Here is a 25,862-nt window from a genome sequence, read left to right on the forward strand (position 1 = left end):
ATTGCAGTCCTTAGTCATGTCTAGCATCAACCTCCCATGAATGAAGATGCAGTAACCAACGGAAATGATAATCAGATCGAAGGTCATATCATTCTCAACATCTACCGTCCATTGCGGCCTCTTCGCATATTCTCCTTGCATTCGTTGCAATACCATTTGACTATACAGATATTAGCCTACGCCATAGAGAGGAGACTGTGTATAACTTACCATTCTTCCCTGGGGGTTTCGTCAACCCCACACAAGACAAATGGAACCATTCGCGTGGACAGGCATCATTGTCACAGGCGACCATCTCGCCGAAACTGATCTCATTACAATAGCAGTATCGAGGCTCGCCTTCTTCATCTTCGTCGTCGCCTTCGTGGATGGATTCCTCGTCGGATGGTATCGCCGGTGCCGGCACCACAGGCTTTTTGGCGTTGCGCTTGTTGGGCACAGGATCTGTACTCCGTGTTGGTCTGGAGCGAGACTGAGCAGGTTCTCCCAAGGCTGGTAGCAGTGGTGTGGAAGTCTTGGAGGTTCGGCCTTTGGATTGTTCGGTCTCGAGGGCATCGACGGGTCGTCCATCCAGGTCATCCTGTTTACCACCTGTTGGTGCCGATGTTCGCATACCAGCTTCGCCTTCGTAGTTGCGGCTTGGGTCGTTGTTGATTGCTTCGATTTTGAGGGGCCCATCGCGGGGTGTAGATCTGGGGTCGGTGGATTTGGCTAGATAAGGAAAAAGCGATTAGACAAGGTCCATGTAGAGATCAGGCTGATTAACGTACGGGTTGGCTGACCAATGCGATTGGACGCAGATGATGACGGCCTTTGTCGGGCATTGCTGGTTTGTCCTGCAGTCTGCTGAGTTCGAGAGGATTGCGGGCGCGCTGGGTTTGGTCCGGGGCTTGCAGCTCCACGTGGGGCATTGAAGGTTCCGATAAGAGGTGAGGGAGCCATGACAGGCGATCCGGCATTGGAAGTAACATTGGTCCTGTGATGAAAGGATTAGACTTGATACAGACGGAACAGGCGAATCAATAGGTGAAGCATACTTCTTGCGAGCTCCAGTGGTACCAGAATTGGGAGCGCGAGACCGCTTCTTCTCCACTCCATCCTTGGCTGAGGCTCTCTGGCTGGTCGCGCCACTGGCCGTGCGCTCCATCGGTGTACCCATATCGATAGCCGGAGGCCGCTCTTTTTCCACCCTCCGGCGCTTAGCCGTGGCATTCTGCTCAGCCCCCGCGTTATCCCCGCGAGACTTCGTCGTAGCAGTCTTTCGGGCCCCGCGAGAATCTTCATAGTCCGCATCGGCATTTGCCCGGCGTGGTTTCCGTGCAAGAGCCTCGCGCCGTAATTCGCTGCGGCTAGACGGTTCAGCCTCGTGTAGCGCATGCGATAGGTCCTGCCTATGCGACACTGCTTCACGGCGCGGACGCTCGTTGGCCGCCGTCTTGACGGCATTCTTGTTCGAGTATGCCCAGTGCGTCAAGCTACCCAGGCGGGCCTCCTCGCTGATCTCACCAGCAATGTACGGGAACACGGTATCCAGGCGTATGACCTGGCGGTCCAATTCCTCATTCGCATTGGAAATGACATGATTCTTTTCATCGGCAGTCATCATGAGATCGGAAAGGCTTTGGCGCACGCGATCGAAGAGAAGGCGACGGTTTTTACTATCGGGCGATTCGGACTGGGAAAGCTCCTAAGAGGGGAAGCAACATCAGTAAAATTCATAATCAAAACTTCATAGAATCAGTGATAACAACTTACCTGTGGTAACACATCGTCTCGCATCACACCAGCAACAATAGGCGCTATGTGGGGTGGATGAGGAACGGGTTGCGACACTGATGAAAGCTCAAGCAGCTGCAACAAATTTTCCTCCAGTGCCCACGCTTTGGCGTCCACTTCTTTTAACAATGAATTGTGTCGACGAAACTCGCGTGGAAGGGCGGTTATCGCGTCGGTAAAGTGTGTGAGGGCAGGGTAAAAGCCATGAGGCACAGGGGGAGTAGAGGGGATCTCAGCAGTCGAACCACGGCCATAGCCAAAGGAAGAACGACCGACTGTCTTGGAAGTGCGAGAGGGATTTGTACGGGTTTGGCGGGCTGATTGGCGGATCCCCTGGCCCTGGGGGTTCATGGCTGAAGACGAGACGGTGGACATGGTGGAAAGGCTATGGTTAAGCTGAGGTTTGCACCGTTGCAGGAGCTTTTTTAGTGCTCCTGGTCCAATCCGATGGAATCAGAGTAGTGTATGAACGATCAATTGTTCGGATGAAAGGTCTATCACCATATAGGCTTGCGATACCTCATGCAGCAAGAGTAGAGACGACGAGGGAGGATCAGCAGTCGGAACTTTGCGTGCGGAGAAGAGCGCATTGGATCAGGTGAATTACTGCCATTATATTCAGGCATCAATATAGCTTAGTCACGATAATTGTAGTCTGTTATGATGTCATTCTAGCCATACACGAGCGAACTACACACTCTATACACACCAAGGCGGTACAAACCTATCCAATATATAGGTAGATTTAGCAAGATGACGAGTATTCCAATTGTCTGGCTAATTTACACACATTCAGGCTCTTTACTACTGAAAGATATACATAATACTGTTTCCTAGGGACGGAATGTTTTAAATGCAACAACTGAATGAAATTTGTATTTTACAGACATGATTCTAGGTATAGACGGGCCAAGAGTCTCGCAATAGCAAGACAGGTCGTATAAACCATGGTCGAGAACAAAGAATACTCATGCAAATAAGAAAAAGGTGGTACAAAGGAAATCGGACGCTAGCTTCGGCGAACCAATGGACATAGGAAAAGCAAGCCATTCAACAAGTCTGCTCCAGCTTTGACCGGAGTCATCAAGTCATGAGAGGCATTTACTCGCCCTTGAGGCGCTCCTGGTGGATGGAGAAAGCATCGTTGAGGAAGTCCTGCTCCTCCTTCAAGTGGACGGCCTTGAGACCGGAGGCGACGGAGGCACTAGGAGCACGACCAGCGTACAGGACGTGGCGGCGGTTGTGGTGCTCGGTGGAGTTCAGCATGGTCTCAAGACGGGGCTGGGCGTAAGACCAGGGACCGGCGTTGAGAGGCTCCTCCTGACACCAGACGATGTCCTTGGCGTTGGGGTAGCTGTCAAGGTTCTCCTTGAGCTGAGCCCAGGGGAAGGGGTGCAGCTGCTCAACACGGGTGATGGCAGTGTTGCGGAGACCGTTGGCTTCACGGTGCTTGACGAGGGCGGCGTAGACCTGTCCAGAGCACATGATGACACGCTCAATCTTCTCGGGGGCCTCAATGGCGGCGGTCTCGTGGGCGGGGTCACGGATGATCCACTGGAAGTGGGACTCGCCGGTGAAGGCCTCGATGTCAGAGCGGGCAATGGGGTGACGCAGGAGAGCCTTGGAGAAGAAGATGACCAAAGGCTTGCGGAACTGGCGCTGCATCTGGCGACGGAGAACGTGGAACAGGTTAGAGGGCTCGGTCATGTAAACGATCTGCATGTTGCAGTCCTGGTGCTGGCGGTCGAGCTTGTCAGCAGAGGGGAACACGCGAGGCTCCTCGTTACAAAGCTGCAACCAACGCTCCATACGACCGGAAGAGTGCTCGGGACCCTGTCCATCGTAACCGTGGGGCAGAGAGACAACGAGACCGGAGCGCTGCAACCACTTAGATTCACCGGAGGCGATGAACTGATCAATGATACACTGAGCGTTGTTGGCGAAATCACCGAACTGAGCCTCCCACATGACGAGAGCCTCGGGGGAGGTCAGAGAGTAACCGTACTCGAAACCGAGACAGCCGAACTCGCTGAGGGAGGAGTTAGAGATGACGAAGCTACCCTGCTTGTCGCTGATGCTCTGCAGGGGAGTGTGGACAGCCTCGTTCTCCTGGTCGTGCAGGACGGCGTGACGCTGGGAGAAGGTACCACGCTCAACATCCTGTCCGGAGACACGGACGTGGTATCCCTCGTTAACAAGGGAACCGAAGGCAAGAGCCTCAGCAGTAGCCCAGTCAATACCCTTACCCTCGTCAACAGTCTTCTTGCGGTTGGCCAAGATACGCTTCAGGTTCTTGTGGAGGGTGAAGCCCTCAGGAGCGCCGCTACCACTGATCTTGTCGGCAATGGTGGACAAAGTATTGGCGCCAACAGCGGTGGGGAGGTGGGGAAGAACCTCAGTGGCCAACTCCTTGGGGGTCTTGAAGTTGTTCCAGGCGGAGGTGAGCCACTCCTTACCGGTGGGCTGGTAGTCCTTGGAGCGGTCGAAGCTGTCGTTCAGCATGCCCCAGACCCACTTCTTGTGCTCATCAATGTCCTCCTTGGTGAAGGTACCCTCAGCAATCAGCTTCTCGACGTACTTGTCGAGCTGGGCCTTCTGCTCAGCAATGCGCTTGTACATGCGAGGCTGGGTGAACGAGGGCTGGTCAGTCTCGTTGTGACCCTGCTTACGGTAGCAGACAATGTCAATGACAACGTCACGCTTGAACTCAGCACGCCAGTCGGCAGCGACCTGGCAAACGTAGTTGACGGCCTCGACGTCGTCGGCGTTCACGTGGAACACGGGAGCATCAATAGCCTTGGCAATGTCCGAGCAGTAAGGGGTGGAACGGGCAAAGCGGGGGTCGGTGGTGAAACCAATCTGGTTGTTCACGACGATGTGGATGGTACCACCGGTGGAGTAGGCGGGAAGAGACTGGAATCCCATGGTCTCGTAGACGACACCCTGGGCGGCGAAGGCAGCGTCACCGTGGAGCAGAACACCCATAGCGGTGTTGAACTCGGTCTCGTCGTTGTTGTAGTGCTGGATGGCACGGGCCTTACCCAGGACAACGGGGTCCTCAGCCTCCAAGTGAGAGGGGTTGGCAACCAGGGACAGCTGCACGCGCTTTCCGGAGGGAGTAGGGCGCTCGAAGTTCATACCCAAGTGGTACTTGACATCACCGGAACCCTCATCAGAAGGCTCGGTAGAACCAGCGAACTCACTGAAGATGGACTCGTTGGGCTTGCGAACGACGTTGGATAGAACGTTCAGGCGACCACGGTGAGGCATACCAATGACAATGTCCTTGATGCCGTAGTCAACACTGCGGTCAATCAGGGCCTTCATACCGGGCACAAGGGTCTCACAGCCCTCCAAACCGAAACGCTTGTCGTTGGGGAACTTGGTAGCCAAGAAAGACTCGAAGCTGGAACTCCAGATAAGACGGTCCAGAATGCGGCGCTTGTCATCCACCGAGTAGCGGAAGGGCTCGGGGATCTCGAAACGGTCACGAATCCACTCGCAAGGCTTGCGGTCGGGAATGTGAATGTACTCGACACCGTAGGAGCCGCAGTAGATCTTCTCGCAAGAGTCAATGATCTCACGGAGAGTCATCTTCTTACGCTCTCCAGTGACGAAACGGGGCAAGATACCGGGTCCAAGAGCGAACTCCTGGTCCAAGTCGCGCTCAGTGAAACCATAGTGGTCGAGCTCAAGCTCCTTGGGCTTGTCGTAGCCAAAAGCCTCGGCCTCTCCACGGATACCAAGAGGGTCGATCTTGGCCTTGTGGTGGCCACGGGCCTGGTAGGCGCGCACAAGAAGCTGAACCTTCAAGTGGTTGGTGACATCAGTGCCGCTGGCGAGGCCACCGGCGGGCATATCCTGGGGAACACCACCGGTAGGGGTAGGGACGAGAGTAGGGGGGAGGAGTGAAGGCCTGGGACATAGGCATGGAGCCCTCCTCCATGTTCTTGAAGTAGGTCTGCCATGAGATGTGGACGCTGGACGGGTCACGCTTCCATGCCAGGTACATCTCATCAACGTAGTTGGCAGTGCTGCCCGAGAGGAAAGAGTCGTTGGAGTCCTTTAAAAAGTCGCGCTGTCGCATTAGTCAAAAGTTCCGGGTTTGCGCTCCAATCGCGCATTTTCAAAATCTTGGTTTTTGCATTGGAATTTTTTCAAGGGTCGATTCAAGCTTACCACACCAGGTTTTGACGCCTCAGAAGCATATTGACGAGCACCGTTAACAACGGCGAGAGGACGACGAGCAGCGAGGCTGAAGCCAGGGTTTTTCGAGGCGTAACGAGCGCTCGAGGTGAGGTTGAAGGACCTCCGGGAGGCCTTCAAGGCAGTATTCCTGAACATTGCGGGATTTGTTTCCGACGAAGCCGGGACTGTTCAGAGAAAAAGGGGGGAAAGGAGGAAAGCGGAACAGCTAAAGTCTCAAACTGAGCTGATGTAAGGGCAATCTCAAACCGATCTACTCGTCACGCGCATGTTAGCCACCGAAGTTGACAGGTTGTTGTTCTCTGCCGAGAGTACCGACGGAGCAAAGGAAGCGACGGAAACACGTACAGGTAGGATTAACTTGCGCAAATTAGGTGTCGACTATTATTGCCGTAGCACCTATATAGAGTCTGAACTCATTAGATAGCAGAAACTCTGCTGAATAGAAGAACTGGGGTAAAAGGGTTTAGATTGGAGAAGAAGGGGAGCCAGCTAAACTCGGAGGAACCTGCTTGGAATGAGGCTGGTGCGCTGAGTCAGCCCGGCTCATTGCCGGTTTACGTTACTGAGACGCGGCGACTCCGGTTTGTGAGCCACAACGATCCACTGCCCGGCTAAGCATTTCGGTGTTTTGCGGGTGATTTCGGCCCAATAGTAGGCCTATGGTTTGCGATGACGGCAGTCAATGGTCACACAAGTAGACACCTCGGTAGTTTATAGTCATGCTGAAGGCTTCCAAATTTCGTATATTAACATGCCTAGATCACCGGGAACGATATAGAAACAATCGGTGTATAGAAGGGTAACGCCAACCAGAAAACATACTGGGGTAAGTCATTACATCGTAAGAGAGCAAAAAAAAAAAAAAAAAAAAAAAAATTTCCAATCCATATGCAATGAGCAAGCCAATTAATTGGCGATTATGTCCAATGGGAAAGGGGAAGAAAAGAAAGAAGGAGCAAGTTTACAAGACGTTGAGGCGCTGAGTGCCGGAATTCGGCAATTCTTCCTCGACATCAGCGTAGATCGGGCCGTCAAGTCCGCTATGCGGGAGATCGGCATCTTGCCGTCCAGTGACTTTGAGCGGTGAAGTCATATATGAGAGCTGGTCGTCATGGTGATCGATCAGGCCCGCTAAACCCTCCTCAGTAAAAGGTCTAGCCTCTGAAGGACTGGCAGCTTCGGAGGCTCCGGCAAAGCTGCCGCGGTGTGAAGACGTGAGAGTATGAGGGGGTGGACTTCCAGCACTGCTGCGAAGACTACCATTGCTTCCACCCCAGGCACCACGTCGCAGCTTCAGAAGAGCGCTCAGTGTCATCTCGTCGTCCAAGTTACCCATGTCGACTAGCTGGGCCAAGCCCGGGCTGGCAAGCGATGGGTTTGAATGGGCGGCCCCGTGTGCCTTCAACGAGATGAGAGAGTTGCGAGTGCTCCATTCACTGCGTTCAGTGATCGGGGTCAAGCTGGGTTCCTGAAATTTTCCACGGCTGCTAAAGCTGCGGCTGATGCCCTCAACTCCTCGAGGGCCAAAATAACCCCCGTTCGTAAGTTCAGAAGTGCCATGCGCCTGAGCATAAAAGCCAAATTCTTGGCCGTAGAAGCCCTCATCATCGTTTTCTAGCGCTTCGGCATTGGCTGCAGCAACGATCGGATCATCGTAGTACGCATCGTCATTATAAATATTATCATCGAAGACATCATCGAAGCCCATCATTTCCGCTGCTTGGCTGAGTCGGCTGTCGTCCGAAACTAGGCCTGGCTGCGAATCACCAGTATGCGATGTTTGCGGTATACTGTCTTGTCCTGCAGACCTCTCACTTGTGCTGAATGTGCGCCCGAATTGACCTTGGGTCACTGCTTCATTTGCTGCAAATTCCAGAGCATTGTGTAATACCTCCAGGTTTTGCTCCGTGAGAACACCACCATGAGCCCGAGCAGGTCCCATGTTAGGTATTGGTTCACCAAGCGGCCCACGCTTAATGGGGCCCATCTGGTATTCACTTGCCACGCTGGGCATGTGCTTAAGGCCTTGAATGGCATCTTCTTCAAGTAACAAGTCATTCTCCGGGCGCTCATCTTCTTCGGAGATGGCATCTTGAGATTCCTGAGTGGCCTCCTTATTGACCATTTTCCTTTCATATAAATGACTACTTTCGTCATCGAAGATAGACTCATCGAAACCGCCATCCTGGTCGTCAGCGTCAAGATCCCCAAATTCACCATCATCGAAGTACAGGTCGTCATCATCAGCGATTGTTTGCATTTGGTCATCTGAGAATTGCCGAGTATTCTCCATCATGGGTCGGCCTTGAGATTCATGGTTCTCTTCTTGCAACATTTGATCTTCATCAAAATATGGGTTGGTGGGAATTTCAGAGGGCGGCGCAGGTGTAATCGGGCTCGCAACTACAGGCGAAAGCCCAGGCGCGGCCCAAGATTTGAGATCACCATTTATATACTGAGGAACAGGAGGCATGTAGTCTTCGTCATAGTCAGCGCTGATTTCCGGGATCTCTTCTTCAAGGCCATCCATGTCATCCATCATGTCATGATCGAATTCATCATCAAAGTCGTCAAAGTATCCATCATCCAGTTTGCGTGCAGCCTCTTTCGCCTTGTGCTTTTCTTCGAGGAGCTTCTCCTGTACGGAAGATTCAACACCTCCCATGTCGAAGCTGAACCTTGAAGAAGCATTGCTTTTGAGATGCTTGGGCAAACCTGCAGGGTGAACCTTAGGAATTATATCTTGATCCTTTTGACTTGCAGGTGGGCTTGCTTTTGGTGGATGTGTCGTATATTCTGGCGGGACCTCTGCAGGAAGCTCCACAGGGCCATCTCCTGGGAGTTCTGCTGGGAGATTTTCATAATTATCCCCGATTTCTGGGCTTTGTTCCGGAGCCGTAGAAGGAAACTTTCGCGCAAAAACCGGGATTGATCTCTCGTATCCCGGTTGAGCTGGACTCGTCAATAGCGATGACTGGAGATAACCCTTGTTCTCAATATGGAGCACATTCTGATCTTCTTCAAAATGCTCCTTGAACACAGGGGAGTGATCGCTGTGTCGCCTCGACCTGTCATTCCAGGGACTAGCAGGACTTTGTAGCGATGGATCCTGTTGATTGGGGCTCTTTCCATCGGCCGTAGTCGAGTTGCCTGAGACATTTCGTCGAGCCCGAGGAGCAGAGAAATCATGTATAATCTTTCCACGAATTCGGGGATCATAGTCATCCGGGATAGCAGGTATCATATTGGGTGCGTTAAGCTTGGCATCCTCAATGCGAGAGCTGCCAATCTGTGAAGAACGACGACGCGCAAGAAGCGACATCGGGTTCAAAAGATGGAGCATTGCCTTGCCCGATTTGTGGTGTGCATGCTCGACCGCAACTTCGCGGTCCGCAGTTCGCCTCAACAGAGCACCATCCTGCCTGACTTCCCTCTGTAATGTATTTGGCCTTTCCACCAGCACATCCTCGGGCGAAGTTTTCAATCGAAACTGGCTCGCCCCCAGTCCCACCGTGGAGGACCGCTTCTGATTATCAGCGGCAGGTGCCTGAAAGTTTCGCAGTCCTTTCCCGATGGAAAGGCGGAATGGAGAGGTAGGCTTGAAATTCGCATCTGCATCACCCTGGTCCACCCGCGATCCTGACACCTCAGATTGTGAATCGTTGGCCTGTGACGTAAAAATTGATTCGGGGTCAAGCTCTTCAGGACTCGAGTGGGGGCGATTTTCTCTCTCGACTGACGGTGACGGAACAGCGAGACTAATGGAGGAAGAAAGTGGCGCGGTGGTGGAGGTAAAGTTTAGCTTTGCAGCATCATTCTCCAATGGCGAATCACTCCAGGGCGGGGCATCGTATGAAGGGTTGCTGCCGAATGCGCTCGTGAAGGTAGGAGTATCAGGGATTTCGGGGAGCTGGGGAGGACTGAGTGGGCTTTCTCCTGCGCTAAGAGGGGTTGGTGACGGAGCTGGTAGAGGAGTTGGCGGCGCGGTTGAGCGGCGATGGTCGCGCCGCCAGTATGAGAAAACTGTGGACGAGGGCATTCTGGTCGATGGACCAGGGCCTGTGGCGGCGTTCTTATAAGCCGTGATATATTTTAGGGGACTTGAGACTCCATCGCGGTCATGTGTACCTGTAGAGGGCTGGTGTTAGTGGAAAGGAGGGCTGGACTTCTGGTCTCACATACCAGGCACAGGCACTAGTGGGGCTTGAAACGGCCCACTCGGCGTTGAGCTTCACGGTACGTAGTAGAATGAAGTAAATTGAAAACAAAAACCCCTCTTTATTGATAATTCGAAATAAGCAGAATCATAATTTGGTGAGGAGTAAATGAAAGATCAATCAAGACGTAAGATCGGTTCCAAGGTTCGTAGGGAAGGTTACACCAATCGAAGCTTCAGCTGGTCAGATCTATATTTACTTATCCCTTGCGAGATCTGATAATAATCAAGAACGTGGGCTTCAACGGAACCCTATGGTACCAATTGTCAAATTTATCCAGGAACTCTCTGAATTATTTCATTATTTTCCCGGATAAACCAATAGCATAATCACTAAACGAAAACAGAGTTTCTTTGTTATTGGTATTTACATTTCACGTGACAATGTCAACAATATCCTTTACCACGGTCCAACTGTCCTAACAAGATCATGGTGGAGGAGGCATTATCGATGAAGACGACCAGATTTTGCGAGCATCATCTACCTTTGCTCAGGCTAACCAGCATACTTCGCAAAAAATTCCGCAACATCAATGTATAACGCAGGATGACAGAGCGTAAATACAGAGATAGACATCGTGAACCCCAGACCTGTTTCGAAAACGAGGACATTGACATGCAATTTAAAGAAAGCAACTAGGCTTGGCCACGAGAGGCTCTGCCATGCTCCGTAGAGACCGATATCTTTATCCACCGTAAACTTCGAATTTCTTTGCAACGGCAGCGTGGAGCCAGCCACTCGAATAAAAACAGCATAAGAGGGTACCACCAACCCAAAATAGAGAACCACAATCAACACGGCAATCATTAGAAGTTGCCAGTCATGGCTATCTCGGCCGTCTTGGCCGATTTGATTGAACATCGAACGGCCAACGTAGAGGGGAAGGTAAAAGCAAGTGCTTGAACATATGCTATATAGCAATGTAGCCGGGAAGGTCGTAAGCCATATCGATAAACTGAAAATGCACCGGAATGGCGATAGAGTTTGAGTTCTTGAGTGATCAAGCTTGGAAATGATAATGTGCACATTGGCTACTTTCAGCGTTGAAAGTAACAATTCGGCCATGATGTTCAAAAGGAAGCAGTTTAGCAGACTTGAGCCTTTCACTGGGAATCGGGAAAGAATGGCAATTTTTGCTAAGCGATGAAAGATGAATATTGGGAGACCGTAAAAATTTTGCCGGAAGGTAAGTCGAGGCGTGCCCACTTCTTCTCGCGATAGGGCTGTGATGGTTGCAAGGGTATTACCAGCCACATTTGTGAACTTATATCAATAAATTAGTAAATAAGGGAGTCATGATTCTGGCTTGGACTCACGAAAGTACAAAGAATAATCGTGTAGAGGAGGGACAATATAAATTTAACATCTAGTGGTGGCCGTTCATTGAGATATGGAAAAGCATCATCCAAAATATCTGGTGATAAATCCGAAGACATCGGCAGCAGAACATCTAGTGATATTTCTGAAGACATTGTAGCGACCAGATGATGGATACACGATTGTATTCTTCGAGATGGTGCAACTGGCCTGAGAAAGGTACATAAAGTGATCAATGAAAAGTGGTATTCAGGAAAAGATAAAACACCATGTTTATATGGATTTCTCAGTGCTATCTGGAGCCAGGGCGTAGTAAGGTCAAGCGTTCAAGAACATGTGGAGCACAGCCGCGTCATCTAACATCTTGTTCCCTACCATCTACGGACATCTCAGTCCACTAGTGTTAAATGTCTCATATTTAATATCAGAGGTTGTGCCCCGGCGAGCTAGAAAACCCAACATAACCCGACTAGCGGATTCTCTCCATAGGCAGTGAATGTTCAACTAACGGCTTGACTGATAATCTTTTATGACACTTCACATGCTAAATAATGTGTTCAATAATCAAGATATTAGTAAACACCAGAGCATGATAGATCAGAGGCTAAGTATCCTTATCAATAGACTAGTGACGTGGCCCGCAAGAACGAAGCACAGCCCTATGAGGCTCTGCGAGGATAATGTTTTATCCTAGTGACAGAAAGAATATGTAATTGGGCACTGGGCACAATTTTGGTCAAATTCAAGGCACAAGCGCAGTTAATTATCTGCGCTAACCAGCAGATGTAACCTTCCGACATAAGGTAATCCCGACGCTAACTGGTTGTGATCTAGCTTGAAAGTTGGGGACTCCATGGCTTAATATCCAAGGAATGTAGGAAATTGACAAGACGATTTGACCCTTGAATTAGGAATTCGGGTATCTTAGAATCTGGATATATGATTAGATACAATAGGAACACATCAGTATGCAAAACAAAGTTCTAAATTGCTGCCAGATAAGATTGTGAATGAGACCAAATCGCCTCTATGAATCATACAAATGCACTAGTTTACATGGATATCCCTCCAAAGCAAGAAGAAAACAAGGAGGAGAGAAAGAGAGAGAGAGAGAGATTGAAAAGGCTCAAGAGTACACCCAGACCGACAACGCTATGATGATGCAATGAGAAACAGAAACAAGGTAGAAAGGAAATGACAAGGCTTAGCGAATGCTTGCCCGCCAGCGGTCAATGACATCGCGCTGATTAGGATCGACGGGCTGGCGGGTCATGGTCGGCCCGCACGCATTAGGCATGGGATAACCCATATTGTGCATGGCGATCATGGTGTTATTGTAGCCATAGGGAGGTGGGTAGGCCGGCCCATAGCTATATGGTGGCGGTGGTGGCTGGTTCACTGGGTATGCATGATTAGGGTGTCCCATATTGGTTGGGAACTGCTGCATGGACATGCGGCTACCGTACTGCTGCATCGCATTCGGTTGCTGGAATACGTCGTGAGAGGACTTGCGAACTATATGTGATGGCCGAACTTGGGGAAGGGTAGCCATGCTTCTTCGCATCCGTGGGTTTTTGGCGAGGCCAGGCTGGGCGCCACTTTCTTTCTGTAGACGTATACGCCGCTGTGCGAGGGTCTCCTCTTGGGGTGGCTGTTGAGGGGCTGGTGTAGCCTCTGAGGCGTGGGATGATCCGAGGCGATTGTCAAATTCGGCCAGGAGATTATTTGAGAACTCGGTTTCCGTTGGATTCTTTCCTTTTAATCGTCTCAGACGTTCAGCTAGGGTCTCACCGTCTTCTCCTGCATCGTCCTCTGTGGCGGGCGCCTGTGCAGATTGCGGCTTCTCAACGGCATAAACTGTGACAGGTCGTTTCTCGGGAATCGGTTCCCCCCTCAGTCGAGCACGACGTGTACTTAAGGGCTCATGTTCCTCGACTTGGTGTTTCTCCATCAGACCACGTGGTTGATTCGGGTCATCCTCTTTTACCTGGTCGGGATATAACATTGCGAGAGGAACATCATCATCATCAGTAGCATGGCGATTATCCCAGGCTAAAGTTATTGGGCGGCGTCTTCTTTTCTCGCTCTGTTTCTGGGCCATCGCATCCAACTCCAACAGGGTGTTCTGCATACCAGGCGTATACTGAGGGACTACTGTACGTCTCCGCAGTGCAAGCTCTTGCTTCCGCAGCTCCAGTTCCGCTAGTAAGGTGTTGGGGGGTCCCACGTAGTCTGACTCCTCATCATCGTCACTCTCCGTTGAATGCTCATCATCTTCATTTTCATCCTCTGATTCATCTGAGCCCTCGGAGTCATTCTGATGATTAACTCCCTCCGATTCGTCCTGCTGCAATCCGCTATCGGAGTGGGCTGAGCCATCCAACGCACTCTCTCGGTTGGTGCTCTGCTGTTGCCCCATTGGAAACTGGGAGTTTCGATCTGACTTTTGCTTTCGTAGAGTCTTCCGCTCCTGTCCATAGACGTGCGATCCAACGTGACCCGCGTACGGATGATCTGTGAAAGCCGACACAGGCGCATGCGCCGAAGCGTCGAGGATGCTATCGAGTGTCGCAACCGCCGAATCCTGTTTAACGTCCAGCTCGAGCGTGGTACTGGGCGGATTGAAGAAGACGCTTGCTCGAAGTTGTTGGGGCAATTTTGTTTGCCGTTTGTCTTTCTGGCCCTCGGCCGCTCCCTCCTCGCCGAATTCCGCTTTCCTGTCCTCAGCCGCGATAGCAGTCAAGATCTGCATACGACGTTTCTCACGCTCAGCGACCGGTGGTCTGCGCGACAATTTGGGAGGCAGATTCAGCATGCGCGGGACCGGTGCGGGATAGTAAACCATATTCTGACCAGCCTGGGCCTCCTTGTACGGTTCCGGCTTGCTGGCCAGGGGCGGTTGGCTTATTGACATCTGACGTCCGGGATCGGCGAGATCCAGGGGTGCGAAGTGAACGCCATCAAAATCGTTAAACAGTGTCCGCGCTTGTTGGAAGGTATCTCCCGATGCGGCCGTGTCGGGTCGCTCAATCTCTTCCGCAGCCACAGGAGTCATCGCTGGGCCGTCATATTGACCGTAGAAGCGCCCGGTGCTCTGGGTATGAAGGGGGTATTGTGGGGCGATCGGTAGGGTCGTGGTGAATTGATCTAGGAAGTGACCGTCGTCATGGTCAGGCTCCGCCACCTGCGCCAGGCAAGATCCATTGGAGAAGGAGCGCTGGCGTGTAGATCGCGATCGGGTCGAGCCATGAGGGGATCTGGTAAGGCTTGCGCCCGGGGAGAATGCACCATTCCTCATGATTATGGAATTGGAAGCCGAGCTGTAGGATCGTCGCTTTTGCTCCAGGTCCAACTTGCGAATTTCGCTGGCAATGTCGGCCGTACTGGAACTCAAACGCTCTGCACTTTGTTCTAGTCGCTCTACATTGCCCACATAGGCGCCTTGTAGTGATTGCAGATCTGGGGTCGGGTGACTGAGAGGAATAGGGATGTCGCTGGAGGCACTCCGTAAGGGAGGATCGGGAGAGGAATGTCGCGCGATCGCCGTATTAAGTGGAGGAATGGGGGGATGTTTGGGGGAAGGATCGGCGTCGTAGTCATCTGCCTCGACAACTTCGTAGTTGGAGGAAGTCATGGATCGGTAAATAGCGCCCAACTGGGAGGGCTCGGCAGTTCTAGCGTGTTCTAGGCGACTTCCTCGGTCGATAGTCCGTGGAAAACCGGAGGGTGACGGATTGCGTGAACGATCCGACTCAGAGTCAGAGGCCACCTCGACCTGCGCAAGAGCGTTATAGGCCATGATCATTCACAAACCGTCACACATTCAGGTCCGGTCCGATTCGGAAGGACAAAGGGAATGGACCATAAGGTGAAAGGGTCACAATCCAGGAAACAAATCTGGGCAGGGACTGAATGCGTGTTTCATCTGTGTTACCTCCTGGTTCTCTATCTCTTCCACAAAAATTAAAGATACCTCTCAGAAAAACGCGAGAAGCGAGAAGCTCGAAACGGCTGATGTTGTATTTGAGGCTTGGGCTAATTTTGGAAATGTGTCACACACTAGAGACCCCAGGTTGAGCGCCCCCCTTTCCATGGAATGGGGCTTTCTATATAAACCCTGAGACAAAATGGAAATCAAGGAACCAACAAAAACAAGGCAACTTAGCCAAGAACCAGTAGCAACAAGACATCATGTCTCGGACCTTCTCCACGTAAAAAAGACTTGGTTCGAGACATCTGCAGCCCGGTGGAAGTGGGGAAAATGCACGGTCTAGCCCGATTGCCCACTTTTTTCTGGAATTTTCATCTCCGGACAACTATCGGACCTGGGGGTTATGGAGATGCGTCGACTGTGATTCGGTAATTTTGGTTCAAGGTTATAAGAGACGGTTATATTAGATCAGGGCATATGTGGAAGATTACGCGTTGCTGCGGTCATGATGTGATCACGGGAGTGCAATTACGGGATTAGCCGCATACATGTACTTCGTTGAACGTATTCTATATCCAATGGCGCGGCGGAGATAAGGATTGCTTGGCAAAAAGGTAATCTGTTTTCAGGTTGGGCTATCTAGTACATAGTACAACGGGGAAGAGAAAAGCTAAATTAAAATGAGATAGGAAGAGGACAAAGCAAAGAGATGCAGCATGCAGACTGATACAAAGGAAAAACGGAGCGAGCATCCTTAGGACACAGGGAGCGAGGACAGGAACGGGGACTCATGTCACTCAAGGATTGACAAAAGTCAAGAAGTCCAAGGAGAGATCAGTGAAGAAACTGGCTCCAGCAACAGTCTCAGGGTGGCCAGACTCGGTCACATTGCAGTAGTCAATGAAGTTACCCGCTGCCTTGTTCTTCTTCTCGATAAAGGTGGCGTACTCAGATAAGAGACAGCTCTTACCCGGTCCATTCTTGCAGTTGGGAAGCGGGTAGACAGCATCGTTAAACAACACCCGCAGATACGTCTCGTTAGAAGTCTTGTGTCCCGAAGTAATCTCGCAGTTCAGGGCCTCAAAGGCGACAGTACCGCGCATGGTGATAAAGTGGGCCACATTGTACAGGTGATTGGCAGGGATGTGGGTATCGGGAAGAGCAGCCTCGTTATCGAACATGCCCATAGCAGCAGTCATCTCGGCAATCTGGTTATCGTTCAAGAAAGCCATGATCAAGTTGGGAACGGTGAAGCTCTCGCCATCAATACCGGTACCAGTCTGACCGGGACCCTCAGCGAGCAGAGTCATCAGGCTGTTGAGGAAAGGCAAGAAAAGGATGGGAGCGGGCCCATCAGCACCGGGGCCCACATCGTAGTAGTAGCTCAGATCCTGCGAGTAGGCGTAGTTGCGCAGCTCGTCCGCGGTGAACACGTTGCACCAGGGACTGAGATTGCCCTTAATCTGACTCTCATATCCACACAGGTACGGGAAGAAAAGAATGTCGGTCTCGGTGAATGTTAGGTTGCCGCTGATCAACGAGTTGAGACGCTTGAGGGCCTTGGGCGTCCAGGTGGCATCAACTAATACATGTTAGCTGGGCAAGATTATGGCCAAGTTTCTCAACTTACAGTCTGTAACATTGCTGCCTCCGCTGGAAGTGGAAGCAAAAAGTGGGCAGGAGTCAGATGGGCCTAGGGAGTTACCGATGGCACTGACAGAGCCAGTAGAGTTCACACTGACCACTGAGCCGTAAGTATCAGCGAACTCGTACAGGTAGCCATTGACAAAGGCACGAGCTGTCTGAACAACTCGGGACTCGTTGATGGGATACTTGTACTGGTTAGCCCACACGTAGAATGGATTTCCATCCTCGTAGAAATCGGGATCTATGCATATGGTCAGTGTTGAAAATAGAATCAAGGCTCGAATGACTTACAGCGAGCTCTGAGCTGGTATCCAAGATCGGTGGCCTATTACTCATAAGAATGCTGTCGTAAAACCCGGTAAAGAGAACTAGCAGCATACCTCTTTCCAACCAGTCATAGATTCCGAGGCAATTTGCAGCGTCGGGTTGGTCAAAGCCGTAGTCCATTCAGGAATGAAAGAAAGTGCTCCACGAGCTTTGAAGCCATCGCCATTGACAGCAGCTTGAATCTTTCAAAAAAGTTAATATCGAGTATAAAAATACAGCGCCAATTACTGACCCTCTCCTGAATTCCAACCCAGGATTCGTACGAACCCGTATCAGGGAATCTACATGAACCACATCAGTGACAATTTCATACATCCAGAAAAAGTATAACTCACCTGCTTCCATGTCTCACAATATAGGCAGCCTGTTGAACGGTACACTTGTCAGGCACACTGTTGTCAACACCATTGACATTGGGACCTTTCAAATCAGTAAAATGGCATACAATCATTCAATCAAAACTAACCAGCAAAGTACGGAGTATTTCCGCCAGAGTATATCAACGGATTCTGAACGTTATCACCAGTCGGGAATACAATGTCGTTGGTCGGGGCCAGCACCGCGGCGTGGCTGGTAGCCGCCAATAGCAACGAAGACACAACACTCTTGACAGAAGAGTAAGCCATTACGTCGAATCCGGTTCGCTTGGAGATGAATTGATTCTTGGTCCATTTTAACAACGCGATTCAAGCCTATATGTAGTTCGGAGCGCCGAGGCCGACTGGGACCTGCTTTAGTCGCCGGCTAAGCCGGTGTTAGCGTCAACGGACCACTCAGGACATGCAAGCCTATTGCCGGCCCACGTGTCAAGCCGATTATTTAACCGAAATGAATTAGATTAAAGTACTGTCTTGGAAGCTCCATTGCGTATTCATTTTCTTCTCCAGGCATCAAGTCCGTCTTTAATCTGATCGGGCAGGGATCGCCGACCAATTACTGATTAAACTATGGAACGTGTGTGGAAGTATTCAGACAGAAAATCAGCCCTAAAATTGCCGACGGTATGCCGACGGAATCTTACTCTTCTATCTATCAAGATATAGGTGCTTAATCTACACCACAGTGGAATTCACGGTGGTAGCCAAGAAGCTCGTTCCCAGCTTAGCGTCGGCGGCGGTCTTCAGGGATGACACGGTACTCTCGAAGTCCGAGAACATCTTACCAATAACTGACTCACCGCATGCACTCTCCTCGCTGGAGCTGCTCGAAGTCGAACGCTTGGCCTTCTTGAAGCTGATGCCAGGAGTGATCTCGACACAGTTGTACTGCGATTCAGCGGCACGGAGTTGGCAAATCTCGTCGGTCTTGCAGGTACCTGTGCAGGATGAGTAATCCCATCCGCGAGACTTGCGAGCAATGTAATCCTGGAAGACGGAGTCGTCGCTCTCAAAGAGGGCAGTGACGTTGTGCCAGAACGCCGGGGTCAGCTCGGCAGCGCTATCAGTGACGGGTGGGCTGAGTAGGGAGCCGTATGCCTCTTTAACCGAGTAGTACTTCTCCCAAGTGGGCTTGGTCTGATATGTGGAGCTGGACATGTTGGCAAAGTAGACTTGGAAGTCCAGGATGCCGAAAGTAACCGGGTCGACCGAGTAGACACGGAAGGTGGGGTTTCCAGATGTCGGAGTCAGAGCTGGAGCAATGTAGGACATCATGGTAGCCGTGTCGGCGGTGGGGTTGGAATAGTCCGAGTAGGCGATTTCGAACTCGTCCTTGTGGGTGTGACCGTAGAACACAGCTGCGATTGTGGCGTCATATCGCTGGATGATTTGGTTGAAGTAGTTGGACCCGTCGTGGAAAGCATCGCTAGCACCCATGGGCATGTGGCCCATGAGCCAGACTCGCTCGCCGGCAGTTTCAGCAGCGTCGAGCTCATCCACGATCCAGGCTAGCTGACTATTGGGGTCGGTCTGCATTGTCTTCTCGTACAGCCAGAAGTTCTCCTTGTAGTAGAAATTGGTGTTGAAAGAGATAATCCGAAGGTTGCCACCGGAATACTTCACAGAGTAGGAACCATAGTCGTCTGCGGTGGTTGCAGCTGTGGAGCCAATCCACTGCTCCCAGTCGGATGACAGAGTATCGTATGCCCACTGGCTGGAGATAGTAGTATCAATGTCAGATGGGGGGAAGGAGTTGACTGGAGCAACGTCGTGGTTTCCAATGACACCGTAGATTTGGCTGAAGTAGCCGGCCATGCGCGTGTTATACGCGTCGTTCAGGTCATTGGTCACCTCGGTTTCGTTGACAAGCCAAACCGCTCCCTCAACAACGTCGCCAGTGAAAATGGAGAATGCTGCATCGGGAACAAGAGTCTGGATAGCTTCATACATGCTCAACTCCAGGTCCAACGGAGAATCGCAATTGTGATTTCCATATTCACCGGCTGGGTAACTCGTGTTTCCAGGGGCATCAGCTGCGGTATACGGACGGCAGCAGATGTTCTTGGTACAGTCGTAACTATCATTTCTTGTCAGTATCACGAGTATATGAATTATGAAGGTGAACTAACCTCGCGCCAACCTCGTAGAAGAGATCAACATGGATGTCACTAATGTGAACAACTTGAATTGGAGTTTCTCCGCTGGATGCCGGTCGAGAAGCATTGGCTGGCTTGGAGGAGGGAAAGTCGACCGTATAATCAGTAATCGCGGGGTAATCGCAAAGACCAAAGATTGTGGTGCAGAAGAGGGTTGCGGTGTGGGATGGAACATCCATATTGCGAAGGTCGTGGGCCAAGATTGGCCCCTCACGAGCAATTGCGCCCTCGCATACATCGTCATCATCAATCTATCACGGATGTAAGCGGATATTCACACCTCAGAGCTGGGGACATCTAACACCGGCCAGAATGCAGACTTCTGTGATGACATCGACAAAATCATCGTTACCAAGATGTGCGAGAGCCTGCAGAATCACTAGCAAAGCCTTAATAATGCATTGATGATTAGTATATAGCACTATGAACACATTTGCAACAAGCGCTTACCTCACACCCAGCACAGGTAACGGCATCCTCGATATCGGTGAAGATTTCGGCAACGGTAGTCCTCTTAGCAAGTGATTTGCCTGGTACAGCAAATGCAGCACCGACGAGGCTTGCAAAAGCAAACCACCGAGAAAGAATCATTGTGGATTTCAATTTTCAAGTGAAGTCAAGAGAATGATCGGTCGTTAACCTTCATAGATCAGCCCAATGCCCTTTTTATATGTTTGTGGTTATATACTCCGGTGGTGCCCCCTCCAACAATGCTTCAAATCTGAACATTCATGGTGTAGGTAGAGGTGATAATTGCCCACATCAATGCCTGGCACTAGGCTCGGATTCCGAAGGAAATCATTTTCTGGCGCCAGGCACGTTCTTCTCATTGAGGCAGTGATTGACTGGCTATAAGCGAAGCGGATTTCGTCGCAGCACATCACGTCACTGCGCAATACGCATCAGGGTTGAATTCGAAGCCGATTGGCCAGTGAATATCTAGCCGGTGCTTAGCTTCATTTAGATTCTCCGGGGGGCGCAGGTCATCCCACCGGTCACTGCATTAGCATAGCGCCAGAGGACAATCTATTTCCTGAAGAACATTGGAATTGGGAACGTGCCAAGCATACCCGGGGGTATATCCCTTTTTGATCGGCTGTCTCATCCTTACCAGGCCTTATCTCCTTGAAGTGGTGGAAAAATGCTGATCTTTTTCTTGTTTGGCAATTATAGTATTCCAAGGTTCTGGACGCCGTACTTTTGTTCCGGTCATGGGATGTTCAGGGGTTAATCAAGCAATCGACTAAGGCAGCCGGCTTTCGGGCTTCAGCTGCGGGCGTTTTTGATTTATTGGGGTTTCTGTCAGTCGCATGTTCGGTGAGCTTACACTTCAGGGCTGCATCAGGCACGCGTGCAGACCTCGAAACTCGCGAGTATAATTTTTTTCCCTTATAGCTGCAATTGGTCAGTATTAACATTCAAGGCAAAAACAATGAATCAAAGCGCCCGTGAAATTTTTGCAGCTCGGCAAACTAGTCGATGCTTATTCCCGAGGTATGAGCCTCTTAGCTGGCCACGAAGTTCTTCGATAATACTATTTTGACTAGCCGGCATGCTACAGATGGTCCCGACGACGGTGCAACCTCCAACACTACTCTGTAGTGGCAAGGTGAACCATGGCACCTGAGTCTATCTAGCTTACCTATGGCAATGGTGCAGATGCGAGCAAATCAACTTCAATCACTCTCAAAGATTCAGCTAAGGCTACCAAAGCGCTACACAGAAAAACAGGATTTCAGTAGACTATCATTTTTCCTCGACGGTCAGTATCATTCACGTGACTGAGGCTGAGGGATGTCTGCCCCGCGTTCCTGTCATCTGAGGAGAAAGCAGCCAACGGGAAAGTTCAAGTCCTTCAGAGCCTTGTCCTTAGGTACCGGCTTCGTATGTATATACATGCCTTAGGCCTGAAATGTCAGATCCGAAAAAGTATACCGTTGGCTGGATTTGTGCCATTACCTCGGAATATGTTGCCGCTCAAGCCTTCCTGGATGAAGAGCATGAGGGGCCGGAATATCTGTCGCCTCACAATAAAAATGACTATATCTTGGGCAGGATAGGACGACACAATGTGGTGCTGTCTGTTCTACCTTTAGGCTCATACGGCACCTCCTCAGCAGGGCGAGTCGCCGAGGACATGTTACACAGCTTCCCGAATATTCGCATCGGTCTAATGGTCGGCATTGGTGGCGGAGCCCCAAGTCCAGATCATGATATTCGCCTTGGCGACATTGTTGTTAGCATTCCTGACAATGGCCGAGGTGGTGTGATTCAGTACGACTTTGGTAAATCGATTCAAGGCCGACGCTTCCAACCTACGGGATTCCTTGATCAGCCTCCAACCGTCCTTTGTGCAGCGGTGAATGGACTTCGAGCTTAATATGAAAGTGAGGGTCCTCGACTTGATAACGCAGTCAATGAAATCCTCGAGAAAAAACCAAGGTTACGGAAAAGATATATGCGGCCGAATCAAGAGTGACCGGCTATACCGAAGTCATATAGTACATCCGAATCCGCTAGAAAGTGGATATACATGCGCGATAGAGTGTGGCGATGATATCACTACCTTAGTCATGCGAAATCCACGCTCTGAGGATGAAGATAATCCGGCAATACATTATGGTTTGATTGCATCGGCCAATCAGCTTATGAAGGATGCTATGATTCGCGATGAGCTTGCCACGGAAAATGGTGTTTTATGCTTCGAAATGGAAGCGGCTGGGTTGATGAATCAGTTTCCATGCCTTGTTATCCGTGGCATCTGCGACTATTCTGACACTCATAAGAATAAGCAATGGCAAGGGTATGCAGCTATGGTCGCAGCAGCGTATGCTAAGGATCTTCTACATCGAATTGTCCCTCAACAGATAAGGAGCGAAGAGAGGATTTTAAACGCCTCACCACCTATAAACCATATCACTGGAACCATCAATCGTATTGTCCCAAACTTATCACGGTTGAGAACAAAACGGGATATAGAATCACAAATTCTCAAGGGTCATTCAGATTCGATTAAATCAGTTGCCTTTTCGCCTGATGGTCGAATGGTGGCGTCTGGCTCCAAAGATAACACAGTGCGGCTCTGGGATACTGCGACGGGCGCTCAGCGACGTACTCTCCAGGGCCATTTAAATATGGTTTATTCGGTGGCCTTTTCGCCTGACGGTCGGATGTTGGCGTCTGGTTCCAAGGATAACACAGTGCGGCTCTGGGATGCTGTGACGGGAATTCGGCTACGCACTCTCCAGGGCCATTCAAATTTGGTTTACTCAGTGGCCTTTTCGCCCAGCGGTCAGATGCTAGCGTCTGCCTCCGGTGATAACACAGTGCGGCTCTGGGATGCTACTACGGGCGCTCAGCAACATACTCTTCAGGGCCATACAAGGCTAGTTCACTCGGTGACCTTCTCGCCCGACGGTCGGATACTGGCGTCTGCCTCGTGGGATAGCACAGTGCGGCTCTGGGACGCTACGACGGGCACTTGGCGACGCACTTTTGAGGGCCATTCTAGTCCGGTTAACTCAGTGGCATTTTCGCCAGACCGTCGGACACTGGCGTCTGGTTCCAGAGATAATACAGTGCGGCTCTGGGACGTTACGACAGGCGCTCAGCGACAGACTCTCCAGGGCCATTCGAATTCGGTTTTCTCTGTGGCCTTTTCGCCCGATGGTCGAATGTTGGCGTCTGGCTCCAAAGATAACACAGTGCGCATCTGGGATACTGCGACGTGTATCCAGCTATGCGCTCTCAGTGGCCATTCAAATCCGGTCTCGTGTGTGACCTTCTCGCCAGAGGGCCGGCTGCTGGCGTCTGCCTCCTGGGATAGCACAGTGCAGCTCTGGAATACTACAGGTATCATTGATAGCTGTACCCTGGAAAGGCATCCATGAATGGGTTAGTGTATCTTGGTCTCGGTACCAAACTGTGAACCAAACAGTGTAGGTAGACGTACTAGCTTCGGACGATCTATAGAGTGGTTCAAGATAAAAAGCTTTTGCGATAATTTCTGTAATGTATAAGTAGGTTAAACTGAGTGCAGATTACATCCAAATCCGGACATGGTGTAGTTGGCTATCGCATCTGACTGTAATTGAGTTATAGTTTATCAGAAAGTCCGCGGTTCGATTCCGCGTGTCCGGATAACTTTTTGCTCCTTCTTTTTGCGGATTCTTTTTGCTGAGAACGATCTCTGCTTTTAAGTCACCTTTCTATTTTTATCTCTTGATGGGGGTCTGGGGTTCTCGGTCGCTGAACGAAAATCATTTCTGATCCAAGCTGATTGTTTCACGAATGCCAGGTGTCCAAAGGTTTTTTTATCACTGGAGTGCTAACATTTGAATATTTGCAAGTGTAACCACGGCGTGGGGCAACCAAATATATATCATACTCAGGACACTTATCTGGAAACATCCATTTCCAAGATTGGTACTTCCAATGTTTACATATCTCTAGCGTCTCCGTTCTTTCTCTATTCTATTTCTTCATCTTGCCTCCAGAGCGGCACAATCACAAATCGATTACAGCCTCTACTAGAGAAATGGACAAATGTAGGACTATCAAGGATTTTCTCTTTACAACCAATGGCTCTCCAGTTGACTAGTCCACGGGAAAGGTCATCCACCCCCTCCAAGTTGAAGTAATTTCCAAGGTTCCCAAGTACTGAAGGCCAATACTAGTTGAGTGTATTGCCGCTGTACAGCGGACCGCGAGTGAGCCTCGGATGGTTCGAATCGTACTACAACGAATACAGAGGCATATGGGCATCACATTCCATCTGAACCCGATGACAGTTTGACATCGACTCAGATGCTTATCCGCGCCACGAAGAGTCGATCAAAACCTTAAATATGCTTATACGCACGGGCCAGGACTGAGAATTTGGGAATTTCCACAAGCAACTGTGTGAGCTGGGCGTGGCAAGCAAAATGAAGGAAAAGAACAGCCGGAGGTCTTGCCTAGCCATCAGCAACATTAGAAAGTTGACTACAGAATGACTCTGCCCCATAATGCCCTCAAAGTCCCGATATTCGACTACAGTACTGTTTTTTTAATAGACAAATAAGAACCCCAGAAACCCTGGAGTCCATAAATGAACACCTTGTTTCAGTTTTATTCCATTTTTAAATCATTTTCGCACCCGTCATAAATCCTGGAACTGGTTAGTACAGTACTACGCAGAAACACGACAGTCCTATCACAGGAAAGACAAATAAACAGACACCTGCCCATATGAGCAATTGCTCACTACGAGATTCATGTCGGACAACAAAGCGCAGGACTTCGGAAGGGTTACAGTATTTAGTGAGTACGAGTGAAAAAGCAGTTGCATTGGAGATTCCCACCTCAAATTAAAGAGAGTTTCCAATATTCAATGTTGGGGATAACACCGCTGCTGGTAGAAGCCTACACAAATGGAGCTTCATACTGATTGGAATAGCCGATATCTTAAGAAAAGTCACGCGCATTTCAATCATTGGGTGACTGTCGGAGATCTTTCATGCAACCACTTTACTTTTAGTTTATGTTGGCAAAACAGGGAATATATTTCATAAAATCCGGACATGGTGTAGTTGGCTATCGCATCTGACTGTAATAGAATTTCAGTTCATCAGAAAGTCCGCGGTTCGATTCCGCGTGTCCGGATAACTTTTTTTTGTCTTTTTGTTTTGCCGTGTTTAGTCAGATAATGATGAGTTTTCCTATTTCAAATACCACTGAAAAATTACAAGGCATGCGAGAAAAACCATTCAAACAAGTGCCAACCTTAATCTGTATAAGGTTGTTAATCCGCCTAGATGTATTTTGTGCGCATAAAAACTGGAACGGCGACACAGGTCACAGATTGAGTACGATCATAAGATTTCTTCTTTCAGCACTGCCGTGACTTTTCGGTGGGTTTATAGCT

General features: G+C 50.3%; 8 protein-coding genes across 8 annotated transcripts; 2 read left to right on the top strand and 6 right to left on the bottom strand.

Annotated features, from left to right (window-relative positions):
* Positions 1-101: 101 nt before the first annotated feature.
* N7503_002065 (putative PHD finger domain protein (Ing1)) lies at positions 102-2,151 on the bottom strand (the record flags this gene model as incomplete). Its single annotated transcript, XM_057061612.1, has 5 exons — positions 102-160; positions 211-711; positions 771-976; positions 1,038-1,687; positions 1,756-2,151. 5 exons carry the CDS (start codon positions 2,149-2,151, stop codon positions 102-104), a joined length of 1,812 nt encoding a protein of 603 aa, XP_056925574.1.
* Positions 2,152-2,877: 726 nt separating this feature from the next.
* kgd1 (alpha-ketoglutarate dehydrogenase KGD1) lies at positions 2,878-6,120 on the bottom strand (the record flags this gene model as incomplete). Its single annotated transcript, XM_057061613.1, has 3 exons — positions 2,878-5,692; positions 5,787-5,854; positions 5,956-6,120. 3 exons carry the CDS (start codon positions 6,118-6,120, stop codon positions 2,878-2,880), a joined length of 3,048 nt encoding a protein of 1,015 aa, XP_056925575.1.
* Positions 6,121-6,946: 826 nt separating this feature from the next.
* N7503_002067 (uncharacterized protein) lies at positions 6,947-10,024 on the bottom strand (the record flags this gene model as incomplete). The annotated part of the gene is made up of 1 exon (XM_057061614.1): positions 6,947-10,024. The coding sequence occupies one exon, from the start codon at positions 10,022-10,024 to the stop codon at positions 6,947-6,949; it is 3,078 nt and encodes a 1,025-aa protein (XP_056925576.1).
* A 3,274-nt stretch (positions 10,025-13,298) lies between these two features.
* Positions 13,299-15,318, bottom strand: N7503_002068 (uncharacterized protein; the record flags this gene model as incomplete). Its single annotated transcript, XM_057061615.1, has 2 exons — positions 13,299-13,376; positions 13,507-15,318. 2 exons carry the CDS (start codon positions 15,316-15,318, stop codon positions 13,299-13,301), a joined length of 1,890 nt encoding a protein of 629 aa, XP_056925577.1.
* A 929-nt stretch (positions 15,319-16,247) lies between these two features.
* On the bottom strand, positions 16,248-18,050 carry N7503_002069 (phosphoglycerate mutase-like protein; the record flags this gene model as incomplete). Its single annotated transcript, XM_057061616.1, has 7 exons — positions 16,248-17,032; positions 17,081-17,338; positions 17,389-17,422; positions 17,478-17,606; positions 17,657-17,705; positions 17,760-17,844; positions 17,891-18,050. 7 exons carry the CDS (start codon positions 18,048-18,050, stop codon positions 16,248-16,250), a joined length of 1,500 nt encoding a protein of 499 aa, XP_056925578.1.
* A 426-nt stretch (positions 18,051-18,476) lies between these two features.
* On the bottom strand, positions 18,477-20,548 carry N7503_002070 (sphingomyelin phosphodiesterase; the record flags this gene model as incomplete). The annotated part of the gene is made up of 4 exons (XM_057061617.1): positions 18,477-19,878; positions 19,931-20,208; positions 20,260-20,346; positions 20,408-20,548. 4 exons carry the CDS (start codon positions 20,546-20,548, stop codon positions 18,477-18,479), a joined length of 1,908 nt encoding a protein of 635 aa, XP_056925579.1.
* A 1,321-nt stretch (positions 20,549-21,869) lies between these two features.
* Positions 21,870-22,337, top strand: N7503_002071 (uncharacterized protein; the record flags this gene model as incomplete). The annotated part of the gene is made up of 1 exon (XM_057061618.1): positions 21,870-22,337. One exon carries the CDS (start codon positions 21,870-21,872, stop codon positions 22,335-22,337), a length of 468 nt encoding a protein of 155 aa, XP_056925580.1.
* A 193-nt stretch (positions 22,338-22,530) lies between these two features.
* On the top strand, positions 22,531-23,847 carry N7503_002072 (WD40 repeat domain-containing protein; the record flags this gene model as incomplete). The annotated part of the gene is made up of 1 exon (XM_057061619.1): positions 22,531-23,847. The coding sequence occupies one exon, from the start codon at positions 22,531-22,533 to the stop codon at positions 23,845-23,847; it is 1,317 nt and encodes a 438-aa protein (XP_056925581.1).
* Positions 23,848-25,862: the final 2,015 nt, after the last annotated feature.

Source organism: Penicillium pulvis, assembly GCF_028828015.1.
Source record: "Penicillium pulvis strain IBT 33274 chromosome Unknown contig_12_segment0_segment0, whole genome shotgun sequence".
In the NCBI taxonomy this organism is placed as follows: domain Eukaryota; kingdom Fungi; phylum Ascomycota; class Eurotiomycetes; order Eurotiales; family Aspergillaceae; genus Penicillium; species Penicillium pulvis.